At 34.3% G+C, this 14,715-nt stretch overlaps 1 protein-coding gene across 2 annotated transcripts in view; it reads right to left on the bottom strand.

The window, feature by feature from the left end:
• Nucleotides 1-520: 520 nt before the first annotated feature.
• The window catches only part of UBQLN1 (ubiquilin 1), a 35,376-nt gene continuing 21,181 nt past the window's right edge, over nucleotides 521-14,715 (bottom strand). The window contains exons 5-11 of one of the 2 annotated variants that reach the window (XM_016130347.2): nucleotides 14,516-14,674; nucleotides 14,112-14,346; nucleotides 8,686-8,828; nucleotides 5,778-5,861; nucleotides 4,458-4,573; nucleotides 4,034-4,202; nucleotides 521-2,497 (exon numbers count right to left, since the gene is read on the bottom strand). In XM_016130347.2, coding sequence (XP_015985833.1) covers nucleotides 2,345-2,497; nucleotides 4,034-4,202; nucleotides 4,458-4,573; nucleotides 5,778-5,861; nucleotides 8,686-8,828; nucleotides 14,112-14,346; nucleotides 14,516-14,674 — 1,059 coding nt within the window. In that variant the 3' untranslated portion in view covers nucleotides 521-2,344. The remainder of the gene's footprint in view (nucleotides 2,498-4,033; nucleotides 4,203-4,457; nucleotides 4,574-5,777; nucleotides 5,862-8,685; nucleotides 8,829-14,111; nucleotides 14,347-14,515; nucleotides 14,675-14,715) is intronic. The other variant, XM_016130348.2, reaches the window with a different exon arrangement.

Genomic DNA, 14,715 nt, shown 5'->3' with positions numbered 1-14,715 from the left:
TTGTAATGACTCAATGTGAGAACAATTTAATGCTATAGTATTTTAAGTGTCTTTTTAATATTTTTGAGAATTTTAAGTATGTTTACCTCCTTAAAAGATATTCAGATCTAAGATATTAGCAAACAAAGAAAAAAAGAAAGAAAAACAAGAAAAAAAATGTACTGCTGCAGCAGCTGAAAGGGGCTTGGATTGCCTCCCAGTCCAGTGTGCCACACAGGACTCACCACCACTTTTACGATAAAGAAATCATGATGCCTTTACTCAAAGTCAAATAACTAGTCAGGTACCAAAAAAGCAAGAAGAGCCTAGGCCATCTGACTTCCCAGCTGACTATCTTTTTAACACATAATGAAATGTATGCACATAATTTAACTGGAGAAACTTAAAAAATTAATAATGGATAATCTAAAGTGTGATAAAATCTGGGGTAAATCAACTCCAACAGTCTTTAAAAGACATGGTTAAAGAAAGTAAATCGATGACATTTTTTCTTTCTACAAAAGAGGCAAGACAAACCAAGTGTAAAAGCTAGAGATTTATTGTTATTTTGTGATTAATAAACTGTCAAATTGGTTATGACACTATCCCACACTGTATACCACCATTTGCCAGTACAAAAGTTTTTAAACCAGACTGAGGCATAAGGCAGAGAGAGCAAAGACACATGAATATCATCCTTAACAACTTCCTCCAGCCACGCCTCCACCATGACCTTGTACATGTTTTCCTCCAGGGGAAAGTGTCAGAACAATGGACTAGCTGGTGGGCAACCTTACCTCTTGACCTTTTTAAATAAGCAAGCAACTTACAGAAGAAATGGAATTCAACTTGTATTTCCTTTGATTTTATTGGTCTGAACTCATTGTAGTTTACTTTAATATGTTAATTTCCTGTAACCGTACATGACAGACTATAATGACCTAAGAGAATACTGAACCAGAGTCAGCCAAATATAACACTGACCCTAAAGTTAATTTTAATTGGTCCTAAAGGAATGTACCACCCCAACATTTTGAGAGTTAGGCAAAAGGAACTTCTCTGGGGAGGAAAGAAAAAGGCTGTAGAACAGCCAAATGTACTCAACATTGTTAACACGGCTCTTTGTTTTTCACCCCTGGATAACTTCTTTACTACACTATATGCACAGAAATCCTAACAGAATCTTGGTTGCCAGTATTATTCAGGCTGGCTCAATCCAGGATAGATCCCCGCCCCCCTCCCCCAAGTCTCCCTTCTCTGAGGCTCTGAAAAGCACAATATTTAACTATTTCTTAATAAAACTACCAAAACACTTCAGAAACAAGTAGCTCACAAATCATTTCAAATTCATTGCCTGTGCATGAGAAATCTGATTAACCCAAAAGATAGTTTTATTTTTATATGGCAATTAAAAATAACTGAAACATCAAGACACTTTCTGTGAAAGCAACATTTCAATTACAAACTGTAATGCCTGTTAAACTACCTATGGGAGAAGCTGAAAAAGTCCTAGGCAAATGTACTTTTGGATTATACTACAGTGCTCCTTCAGTCTGCACAAAGATTAAGGTAACTTATAGTCAATCTGAATGTTGAGACAATGTTACATTATGTTGTCTGTACAATTATATGTCCTTAAAGAAATAACCAGAATCAGCTTTTCTACTATATTTTCAACAAACCTAACTGGCACTTTTGCTGAGATGTTTATCAAAGATGCTGTAAGATTCTACACAATTAGGAAACACTCAATTTTAAAGTATTTCCTTATCTTTACTTTTTTGGTTACAGGTGTTTTGCTCAGATAATCTACTGCAGTATGTTTTTAGAAATGCAGTCCCAAATGTGTATACAATATTGTATACAAATAAAGCAAAACTGTCAGTAGTATAAATCTTACAGCATTGTTTGCAAAATACATGCCAAAGTCACAATAAGCAATATTGTATACCACAAATTATAGAGTGCAAATGATTTGCTTCTTTTAATGCTTTTATTCTACATAAATTACTACCATAGGCTAAAGTTTAAAAAGCAAATAAATTGGACAGATGCAGGACAAAAATCTGTTCACCCAACTATAAAAGGTGATGTTTTTTTAAAAATTACAATAAATGCAGAAGTGTTTGATGCATGCAATAGCCTTAAATGAAAAAGCATTGATTCCCATTGTTCCACCAAAAGAAAAGGAAAAAAAAGAGAAACCCACACATCTTACTGCACTCCACCTTAAAATGCATCATATTGGGTTTGTTTATAACAGCACAGAATTCCAAAAGTCGAAATGAAATAAAGCAGGTATTTTAAAGATTTAAGAGCCGTTATCAAAAATAAATTACATTTTTTTCAAGATACAGAAATGCTGCTATGATGGCTGGGAACCCAGTAACCTTTCAATAGCTGCATTGATATCACCTCCTGTTGCTATTAGTGCTTGCAAGTTTGCTTCACGGTTCAAAAACCCCATAGCACTGAGTTGTTCCAGTTGTTGCTGAAATCTGACTTCTGGATTCTGTAGCTGTTAAAGGGAAAAAAAAAAAAAAAATTAACCAAACTCTGACCTACGAATACACTAGATTGTCGCTTGAAACATTTTCAACATATTTAAAAGTTCATAACCACTATATTTTGTTGTTTTAAGTCATATAATTTATACCTAAACAATTGTGTCAGAGATCATATGCTTAAAAAAATAGCTTTAATAAACCTCAACCATTATTTTACATATATTTAAGAATCTAATGAACACGCAGAACTATATATATAAATATTTTAGAATTAGATAATTTATTTTGTACTTATTGACCGACCAACTGGTAATTATAAAAGCCAGTGTCCTCATGTATAAAGTTTAATAAGGCTTAGAATATGGACTCAATTTCTGCATTGGCCAAAGTCTTCAGAAAAAGAGTTCCAGTTTCAGGCTCATAGACTATTCTGACAATTCAGCTGCATCAAATTCTTTCCTCAGAAATGGGATAAGAAAAAATACATACAAGATCAATCAATTCTAGCCAACGTGATAACAGGGAAGCATGCTGATAGTTAAACTTATATAACAACTCTGTCCAATATCTAAAATCTCTTTTTAAGTCCATGAATATTTACTGAGCCAAAAGATATGCTAGGTATCAGGGAAACAAATACCTGTGTAAGAGAAAACCCCACCCTGTTTATTATATACACTGCAAAATTAGAAAATCATCTTCTATTTTGCCATTCACAGGTTTGGAGACAACCTTCTATAATAGGTTTGAAATGATAATCATTTTTGTACAATGGCAGATTCTTAGTAAAGCTAGTAAATGTTTCCAGATTTTATGAGCCCACATTTTTTAGCCATACTTCTGAGGTGTATATATGTAACACAATTTAACCAACAGAGGTAGTAGTGGGTCGGTGGGGTGAGGCAGTTACAATTTTTTTAAGCCAAAATAAAAAATCTAATACAAAAGTTGTTCAGAAGGTTACTGCAGATAGCCACGCTTAATTCTTCCCTGATAAACTTTTATGAAATTAACACATTTTGAATAATTTTCATAAGGACTCCAAAAAAATGCATTTTTAAATGCAACTTCTAAAACATAAGGCAGTCTACAGCTATGCCGCCCTGAACAAGCCCAATCCAGTCTGACCTCAGAAGCTAAGCAGCATCGGGCCTGGTTAGCACTTGGATGGGAGACCACCTAGGAAGAACAGGTGGTGTACGCATAAAAAACAAAACATAAAAAATAAGGGATTGTAAACTGACAAGGTCCTTGCAATCTGTGAGGTCAACCACGGTTGCTGCGACCAAAAAAAAAAAATAATAAAAAATTAATTAAAAAAATATATAAGGCAAAGTTTGAGCATTTGTGTCCTACAACCAAAATGTTTCTTTTAGTGTCAAATACCTGGCAAAATTAACAATTCTTATAATGCCTGTTTTAGAATCAATATCTTTAAGACTGTGCTGTTCATTAGCCTAAACCCTAAAGAACTGTCACTTTTTCCTTTATTTTTAGAAATTTCTAACATTAAGGAATAAAAACTGTGAACAAAAAAGTATCACTACCTGAGGATTTACTCCAGCAAGAGCCTGTAGCATTTGTTGGATAAACTGCTGGTGTCCAGGTTCAGTGGTTCCTGCTGTGGGACTTGGGTTTTCACTAGGGGTAGAGCTAGAGCCATTGGTTCCTGAAGAGACTCCAGTGCTTCCTAACGCCCCCAGGCCAGGAGTAAACCTAAGGAAAGCACAAATTGGTAATAAACCTAACTTCCTACAAAGCAGGAAGCTCGATCAGGCCAGCTGGTGTTAAATTAGTTACACTTTAACATATTAGCTAAGTTATACTTTTTAAAAATGAGTTTTTTAACTTTGAAAGCCCTGTCTTAAAAACAATTATCAGCAAAGAAAAAAAGGCAAAATGATACTAAGTCTGAAATTCTCCAAGAGAGTAACCCTCATTACTTTCATAGTCTTCCCCAAATAAGCCTACCCTGGGATGAGGCCGGGGGCTTCCGTTGCTAATGTCTGTAAACCCTGCTGTATCTGCAACAAGGCCTGCATTGCTCTAGGGTTTGACATTGCTGATAAGGTATCAGGGTTCTGCATCTAAGGAAGAAAGAAAACTGGTGATTAATTACAATCAGTAAAGGTAAAATTTAAATGTTTTCTTTGCAATGTTTTTAGAGAAAATCTAAAACCTTACTGCTAGACACTGGCAATCCTTATTTTTTTTCCAAAATAAAAACAAACGCCTCCTCTTTGATAGCAAACCTAGTGTGCAAATTGTTACCTGACCTCTTAAATCCATCATGAAAGCCATTTTTCATAATGTAAAACAATCAGGAGCTCCTCTGGAAGACACAACTATACTTTCTCCAATAGAAGATGAAAGTATTATTTCTAGAGACAACGCCAAATGCACAATTTATAAAACATGGTAATAAGGTGAAAGCCGCATATTCCTCCTGACGAAGTGTTATCTGTTGCTGGTGTAACTATTTTACCAATGATACTCTAAAACAATAGTTCCAAATTTGAAGTTAATACATGTGTTCAGAGTTCAGCTTCACTACTTCCAAATATATACCACGTGATTGACCAAAAGATAGGCTTACATTACAATAGATCAAGGACACTAATGAACTTTGAATAATGGTTTACAGGCCTGAGATCATTTACAAAACATTTAAAAGCCCTAGAACTACCAATTTCAAAACACCAAGACTGACTTCTCTTTTATATTTTTATGAAATAAAATACCATGGCAACCTCAAGTACTGTTTAATAATAAAACCTTCCTTATATGACAACACTCACAATTTTAATCTTGCTAATTCCAAGTTTGAAGAAATGAGATCTATCCCTTGAAAAACAGGCATTCTATTAAATTTGGAGGAATTAATACATTACAAAGACACCAAAAACCTGTAAAATCAGATAGGGTACCTCTCTCCTGTTACTCAAGATTAGTTAAACCATAATGTGTAACATGACACAATGAAGCACTTCAAAGTTAGTAAAGTGAAAGGAAATGGTTTATGGTATTAACAAAGCATTCAAAATCCTAAATCCTCAAAAGCAAAAACAAAATGGTCCTTTCCTCAGAATTTATGTTTAAGAAATACAAGCAAAAGATCAACAATGAAATGGGGATCAGTTAAGATCAAGCTGAATTCTCTGCGAACTGACAGCATTATCAGACGCTATTTTATGTTTTGCTATCTGTCAGAGAAGAGAAAGGAAAATGTTTATCATCAAACTTTTTCAAGCAAATCATTACCGAAGATAGCTAGCATCTTTTCTTACTCACTTGTTGGAGGAAAGTTGGGAGCTGTTGTCTCATTTGTTCTTGAAGCTGAGGATTTCCAGCAAATAGGGGATTATTCAGCATCATCTATGGGGCAAGTGTTCAAACAATTTTAACTGGAAATATCTGAAAGAAGTAATGTACCTTGTTTAATAGTCTATCTTCCCCCCACAAGTGCCTAATCTGGCACTTAAAAGAGAGGAAGGTAGAACATGAATAAAAAAGGGAAAATATTGTGTCCACAAGAAGGATTTCCAGGAAAAAACAAAAACAAGGCATCTTCTCTCTCAATGGGAATGGTGATTATGATAATGACATGCAATACCCTAAAAAATAAAAGCAATCATTCTTAGGCTTTTCCTTGAGCAAAGGTGAATATCTTCTCTTGAAAAGAAAACTGGAAGTAACTGGCATTCATGAGGATACATCTTCTGCTACACTGACAGAATAAACATAAGCATCAATACATGAAACTACACACAGCTTGCTTAGACACCTCGACAAACAAGTGGCAAGCAGAGAAAATCCAGATCTGGAACCACTGTATCTGCCTGCCTACTACAAAACAGCTAATATTAGGTCCAGAAAAATAACACCACAGAACAGCAACCACCTTGCCAGAGAAATGGAGCTGCTAAGTGAAAATCAGCTCAGGACTAGCACCAACAGATCTCTGGGGAAAACAGTACCTTAAGACCTGAAAGATGTAAATCCATTTGAGAACACCAAGATTAGCCTCTGGATTTCACCTCACTATCACCAGAGATGAGAAAAGTGGCATGCCCCCTAACCTTCAAATAGTTGTTAGAATTAAAAAGTTGGGGTCAATATTAACATCATGCTAGATAACTTAAAATGAAAGAAATTACAATACACCATCAGCAAAACCAGAAACTAGTAAATTCTCACAGCTTTGAAAGAGACAAATTTTTATCAGTCTCCACCACCCCGTACCCAATGAAGAGTCAACTAACAATGATTTACTGATAACCTATTTACTGGCCCAAAGTTGGGGAGGGGGGAAGAATGATCCTTGTCTTCAAGTAGTTAACCATATTTTTGAGAGTAATTATATATAATTGCTGGAGGTAGAGAGAATTCCTCTCTCCCTTCTTTAGTTTATCTATTATTGTTGCAAAGTGGACTATTTAATTTTTTTTAAGTGTCTACAGCAGGAAGAAGTCAGACAATGTTTTATGGATACACAGTATTTATTTCAAAGTTATCAGTAAGTTCACAGTAAATGAATACATACTTGAAATCAACAAATCTGCTTCTTTAATAGTTCCAAATACTTTTTATTATGAGCATATTAATGAAGTTATCACATTTATCTTCCAAAATTCACGTTATTTGAAAAAGCGTGTCACCTTAATCTTGTTCATCCTTTCTCAATCGTATCTCATTTGATTAGGATATCTCTCCTAACTTACCTGTTTACATAACAAGTTTTTACATTTGGACTTTTTTAAATATCTAAAAATCAAAATCAGAACAGAGAACTACAAACTTTATAACCAGAGTACATTGTAAATGTTTCTAAACTGTCTATAATAAAAGACATTCATTTCTAGCCTTCAATGTCAACATTTTGCTTTACAGTAAAAATATAGTAAAAGAAAGTGCTCGAGTCACTTTACAGATGGAGGAACTGTTAGTAAAAATGGCTGGGAATGTTCTTGTTAAAGTCAAAATTTTAAAGCATGATGCACATCCGATGCTAATTATTACTTAGTCAAATACAAATTTAAAAACATACAAATAGGATTACTTTACATACATATGTTCCACATCTATTTTAAAGTGCTATAATCACAGTAAAGTGTGGCATTTGATACTAATAACTCAGTCTAATAATTTTCATATGAATAAATTAATTTTTCTAAAATGTACCTACAATATATAAAAGAATATTTAAAAATTCACCTAAAAACTTGTTCTCTATTTCCAAGTTCACAAATTTTTAAGAGGGCAGAAGTTATTGCTAAGGATTATAGCTCAAAGATAAAATAAAAACCATTCATTTGACATAATGAAGTGATTATCTTTAAAAGCTTTTAAAGTTTTGGTAATGGAAATAAACCTATTTCAAATTCCTAACACTCTACGTAAGTTTATTTTTAATAAACAGCAAATATAAACTATAAGTGATCAAGGCTTATTTTACATTTTCCAAAGTTTTTCAAGTCCAATGGTTCTTAAACCTAGGGGTACATCAGAATCACCTTTGGAACTTGGAGTGTGAGGGAATCCAATGTAGTTATATTGAAATCTTTCAGGATTGAGCTAAAAATTTTTTTTTTTTCATTTTAAAGCACCCAATAGTGATGCTAAATGTTCAGCTAGAGTTGAGATCCACTAATTTTCTTAGTTATGGTCTCTTTAGTAACAAGTTAGAAAATGAATAAAGGACCAGAATACTAATGAGGCGGGGGGTGGTGGTATATTTATAACATTAAGAATTAAAACAGTTTTCCCACAAGTCTCCCTCTGCCTTTAAATAAACAATTTCAGACTATTTAAAAACTGCCATTTTGAACATGACTATTTCTCAGAATCTGTGTGACCTAATAAAGTCTTTCAAATCTATTAACATTGTTCTTAATCACTTTCAAAGTTTATAATTCACTGAAGAATATAGCCTCAAAAGGGAAAGCAATCCAAAACTTCTGTATTCATCTTTTAAACCAACACATGTAGATACAAAGTAAATCTGCATTTCTTTCTAGCCACTGAGTGGTAGAGATAAAGCTGCAAAGAAATGAACTGTCCAAAAATTGGAGATGTACTTTACCTACTTTTCTAGTGTGTTAAGGTAGCACTCAACACAAATATGCCACAATCACAATTACCTAATTAAGCTATTTCAATTTACACTGCACAGTCCTTCCAAATACAATTACAAACTCACCTGTGCAGCAAGGTCAGGGTTCTGACTTAGTGACTGCATCATGCTTCTCATGTAGGGGGCAGACAACATGTTTTGCATAAGTTGTGGATTTTCGGTTATCTGTTGCAACAAGCTCTGCATTCCTGGTGTGTTGAACATACTGGCTGAAAGTTTGTTTTAAAAAAAGAAAAAAAAACATTGTATCATGGAAAATACATGTAAACAAAAGTTAAAGCTTTAAAACAATATATACTGTCTATAATTTTAGCAACTGCAGATGAGTACACATATTGCTTGTCAACTGAATAAAAAAATTTAAAACTAAAATGTCCAAAACTACATATTCAACATATGCCATTAAAGGAGTGCTTATGGATTTTAAACATTCTGGTTCCACTCACAGTAAAATCAAAAGCAAGAGAATAGTTAGGTTCTACAGTCAATTTAAGACAAAAACAAGATCTAGTCAAAATTACTATTGAAAAATTCCAGAAAGTGAAAAAGTCTGACCCAACTTTTCCTACAGGATCACTTAATAAGTAAGAATCATATTCAGCACTCGATATGCTCACACTTAAGAAGGAAGCCTTCTTGACAACAATGATAAATACAGACCTCCAACCCACTTTCACTGAGCAATGGCTCTCACTGAGCAAAATGGCAAAACACGTAACATTTCAGAGACCAGGGTAGTGACTAAGAGCAGTGTCTGGAGCCAGAGTACCTGGGTTCAAATCTAATCTATGTAACTTCAGACAAGTTATTTGGCTTCTTCATACTTCAGTTTCTCCATTGGTAAATTGGTAAACAGTACATACTTCATAGGGTAGTTGAGACAAATTAGTTAACATGTAAAATGCTTATTACTACTACTCTCCAGTTTTTCTTGTTTATGCTTTGTTTTTCTGGTGAGAGTGACAGCTAATTTTATGTGAATTCGACTTTCCTTGAAAACAAATTAATTTGTTCTTTATATACCGAGATTTTCACTTGCCGGATATAATCAAACTCAAACATATGCTTAAACTCATGTGTACTTATTAGCTTTTTCATTTCCCTTATGCTCTTATTCCATCCAATATTAGTTTTATCAGGCTTAAAACATTTGACTCTTCCCACTCATCTTTCTAGTCTATTATAATTGTTTTTAAATAATTTTTGTTTTTCTTATTCTTCTCATGTTGTTTCAATTAAGTTTTTATCCACAGCCTGGAGTCCAAGAATATTCTAAGACTGAGACTGACAAATATAGCCTGCAGGGCAAATATGGCCCATGACCTAAGTCTGTGTGGCCTACAAGCTAAAAAAGATTTTTATACTTTCAAATGGTTAAAAAAATATTTTGTGAAATGCAACAACTATACGAAATTCAAACTTCAGTATCCATAATGTTTTATTAAACATAGTCATGCTCATGCATTTATTGTCCATGGCTATTTCTGCACCACAAAAGCAGAGTTCAATGGTCTCCAAAGAGGCTTATGTGAAACTATTATACTGCTCCATACTGATGCTCAATGTATCACAAATCAGTGACTCAGTTAAACCTGATGCCACATCACTGTAGCATGTTGATTTTTTATTTTTTATTACCAGTGCACACCAATCACACATCAGAACAAGAAAATGAAAGAATTAGACTACAAATATCATACTTTTAAGGCACAGTGGAGTACAAATTATCTTATCAAATGAGATGGCAAAACATTGTAGAGTTATTATGCAATGACACTGAATAAACGATATACTTCGACATTGCTAGATTAAGCACCCATTATAGTATTCCCAACTTGCAGGAAAGAAAGTCAGAAAAATAGAGAATTTATTTATTTTTACTTTATTTTTTAATTGAAGATATGATTTTTTAAAAAATTTAATTTCCCCCGGTCTACCTCCCATGCACTATCCCATCACAGCCAAATTTCTTCACAAAAATAAAATATGAAAAGGCTGGAAGAAGCACAATTAAGTTTCCAAATGGCTTATTTGTTAGCCATGCCAGGAAAGCAGTATACTAATGATTAATTAGCAGGAGTTTACTAAATTTTGACTGTAGCAGCCAAATAAATGTGTCCAGAGAAAATAAACTTGTTTAAAACTACCCTTTTAGGGAGAACAGTTTCTCAAGAGTTAAGGACATTGGGCTTAACTGCAATATTCAATTAAAGACAATGCAAATTATTCTGAGTGGTATTCCTTGGTTCTCTCTGAGCTGACATGTTACTGATACTGCTCAGTTCCTGTTTATTTGAGGAGTCAATGTCAAGTTTGAAAGGACCTAAAAATTAGCCACTATCAACAGTCTGCATGGAGTAACTACAAGTCAACTATTTCAAAGTTGAGAATATATTAGTAGCTCACCAAAACCTGAAGTAGAATCTGACAAAATGTGCTACACTGATAATGATAAAAGCATATAAGGAGTAAAAGGATTAGCTGGACATGTATAAAGTTGTAAAACTATAATGTATTTACAGACTACAGTTATTCATTGTCATATTCATTGGCAGGTACTCAAAAATATTTTGAACTCTTATGTTACTCAACCAGCAGAAGTACCAATGGTAAACATCATTCATTTACCTGTGAACTAAGCCATTGTAAATTCCACGAATTTTTATTAGAAATATCCTGACTTACCCAACCACAGAGCAGCTTGACGGCTTAGCAGAGGTGAGTTTTACTGCAGTTATTTTTAGTTCAGAGCTAAGACTGAAATTCTTCTGAACCACTCAACCACCAGTAAGAAAGACTAAATGACTTTGGGAATCACTTTTTGCTAGAGACTTGGTAATGTTTCTCAAATTAATTCAACTCAAATTTACAAGGCAAAACAGCATTTACATGAGAAATTCATACTGTGGTAAAGTCATTTCAGCAAGTGAAACTCTTTGAATCACAAGCAATGTCAAGCTGCTTTATATACATTCTCATACTGTCAAATGAGATCTCCATTTCCACAAATCTGCAGTGGATATATTTTTCAGTTCATTCCAGCAGCACTTTCTGGACCTCGTGCAAGTACAAAGAAAACATCCACATTTCAAAATTCACTCAATTGTAACTGAGGTGCTACGACCTAACCTTCAATTGAAAGTAATTAATCTGAAATGACATGTTAAAACCAAAGAAGAATCTAACAGAATCCTATAAATGCTTTTCAACTGATAAATATGCTATTAAAATTAAAATATACTTGGAATGAGAACATACAGTTGGCCCTCCATATCTATGGGTTTTGTTTTGCATCTGTGGGTTTTGCATCTGCAGATTCAATCAACCATGGGTTGAAAATATTTTTGGGGGGTGTGGGGGTGGGGAGGGAAACCTAGAAACTTTCTAAACGCAAAACCTGAATTTGTTGTAGGCCCGGCACTCTGCTGAATCAACAGGAATGAAGTGATATGTAGGCATACCCTGCTGTTGTCTACATGCAAATGTAGTTTATACGCAAATACTATGCCATTTTATATAAGGGACTTGAGCAACGGCAGATTTTAGTATCCACAGAGGGTCCTGAAACCAATCTCCCATGATACCAAGGGACTGTATTTGAATCAAAGAAGTAAAATTTCAACATGTATCAGTATTAGTAGATGAATATCTGTAATCGATTTTGACAACAGAGAACTGTATGAATACCAATTAAACATGTCATCCCTAAAAAAAATTCTATTCCTATCATTTACAGATAAGTATTGAAATTCTATCAATAAAAAAAGTTGTGGAAATTTGTTTTCTCTTGTAATGGAGTAGTCCTGATTTTGCCTCTGGACCTGAAAGAGGTCCTTTACAGGAAAAATTTGCTGACCCCTGCTTTAAGGTCTCTCTACCTTCTAAACTATGTGCTTATAAAACAGGGGTCAAGAAATTCATCTTTACAGGTGTATGTGCTTTTATATATGTATGTAATATGTGTGTATCCAATTTCAAAGAGTTGAGTTAAAATCATACTAGTGTACAAACATGCTAACAATTTCAGGCTAGCAGAGTAAGTTCATTTTTGCTGTTTCTTGTTTTCTTTTGATGGTAACACAGAGTACCAAACCGTTAAAATAAAAATCTGAGTAAAAAGTTGCAAAACCGATTTATTTGTTAAACTAAAGTTGTCACTGTAGAAAAACACAGTATAGGAGAAAAAACAATTCGCCTGATGAAATCACTGTTCTTATCAGCTCTAAGAACTTTAAAATGAATAAAGCCTCTCTCTCAAAAGATTGTCAATAACAATCAAATAAGCAGTAAGCAAAATACAGAATTTTTTCCCCTTGATTTAAAAATGGTACTACTGAACGCATGATGTAAATATATATGCCTTACTGTTAAAATGTACGGCTAAAACTTATCAGATTTTGTTAACCAATGTCACTAAATAAATAATAAATGGTGCACTTCAGATGTTAACTAAATTTACTGTGGCGATCATTTTATCATACATACAGATATTGAATCATTTCTGTTGAACACCTGAAACTAATGTTATATTAACTATACCTCAATTTTAAAGAATGGTTTACTTCAATTTTTATAAAGCCTGTATTATATCCAGATACTTCATGGTATCCGCTGTATTCCATACAAGAATATATACCACTGTGACCACCAATTACTCTGTCTGACTTCTCTCAGTAATGAATTTTTAAAAATTCTTCATCTCATATCTCATGTCTGTACTTTCCCTACCAAGCATCATTTAAAATATATCCAGTGCCTTTCACCTTGGGATGAAAGTAGCCCCATGCTTTCATTTCTTCTCATTTATATTCCAAGTAAGACTAAAATCATCACTCTGGCTACCAATTTTAGACCTAATCTTACCATGTAAATATCAATAGTTGAAAAAAATGGACATAATTTATTTAGCCTACAAGAAAATAATTTAAAGTAAACTCCTAGCCTGTTCACACAGTAGACTCTCCAGCAGCTTTATACGAACACAGACCTGGAAGATTCTGATCCAAGAGGCCTAAAGTTAAATGGATTTTTAACAAACCTGGCATGAACTCTGATGCAGCTTATTTAGCCTGGTCTCAGGGCTGAAGTTTGAGAATCTACTGATTTGGAATACAAAAGCAGACTAAAGCCAGGAAACGTGCTCTCGTAATAAGCATACAGGTAACTGTGTTCACTCTGCACTTCAGTTTTCTAAGGGAGAAATGAGACGACCAAGCTCCTACTTCCCCAAACCATCTTATGAAAACGTTAAAACACAAAACTGCCTTTGGAAATCTTCAATAACCCTTTCTACTATAATGCATACAACCAATTATTACTAATCACTAAATAGTTAAAGCTTTCTTTAAAAAAAAAAACCTTACAACATGAAAAAGTACTTCATAAAAGCTACCTGTCATAAAAAAAAAAGCACAAATAACAGCGTTAAGAAAAGGTTTTGTTATTCAAATAAGTGAGAACAACAAAGAAATGTGTGAGTTGTATAAACATACCTCCTACTCCAGGCCCCAAACTTGGTGTAGTAGAACTCTGCCCAGCAGTTCCGCTGGCTGCACCACCACCAGTGCCCCCCACAGCATTGGTGGTACCGCTAGAAGATGATGAACTCTGGGAAGCCTGTGGAGCCCACGGATTGGGTAATGGGTCTCTATTTTCTGTACGGGAAGGCTGACTACCTTCACCCGAGGATGTATTGCTCACTAAGGAGGCAAATGGATTACCACCAAACTGTAATAAAAGACACAAAGATCATAAAAATAAGCTTTTAAGTAACGGATATGAAACTTTCTTTAATGAAAACCTCATTATGCATATAAAGGTAGCCCTCAAACACACACATATTTGTGTTAAAACAGGAGCTATCCCTTAGCCTGAGTTTTGGAGCTAGAGTTATCACCTGTTCTTGTGCAGCACTCAGCATCGGTTCCTGAATATCTGTGTACATGCGCCGTAAAGCATTGTATCCCCCTGGGATGCTTTCCAGGTTGCTCAAGGCACGGTCCTGGTTTCTCATCATTTCCTGCATCATTGCGGGATTCCTGGCAAGTTCCAATGTCTAGGGGAAAGATTTCCGTTAAAAAAAAAAAAGGGGGTGGG

The sequence above is a fragment of the Rousettus aegyptiacus genome, unplaced genomic scaffold, assembly GCF_014176215.1.
Source record: "Rousettus aegyptiacus isolate mRouAeg1 unplaced genomic scaffold, mRouAeg1.p scaffold_m13_p_3, whole genome shotgun sequence".
Lineage (NCBI taxonomy): Eukaryota > Metazoa > Chordata > Mammalia > Chiroptera > Pteropodidae > Rousettus > Rousettus aegyptiacus.
The sequence above is the reverse complement of the archived record's forward strand: the minus strand, read 5'-3'. Positions and strand labels throughout refer to the sequence as shown.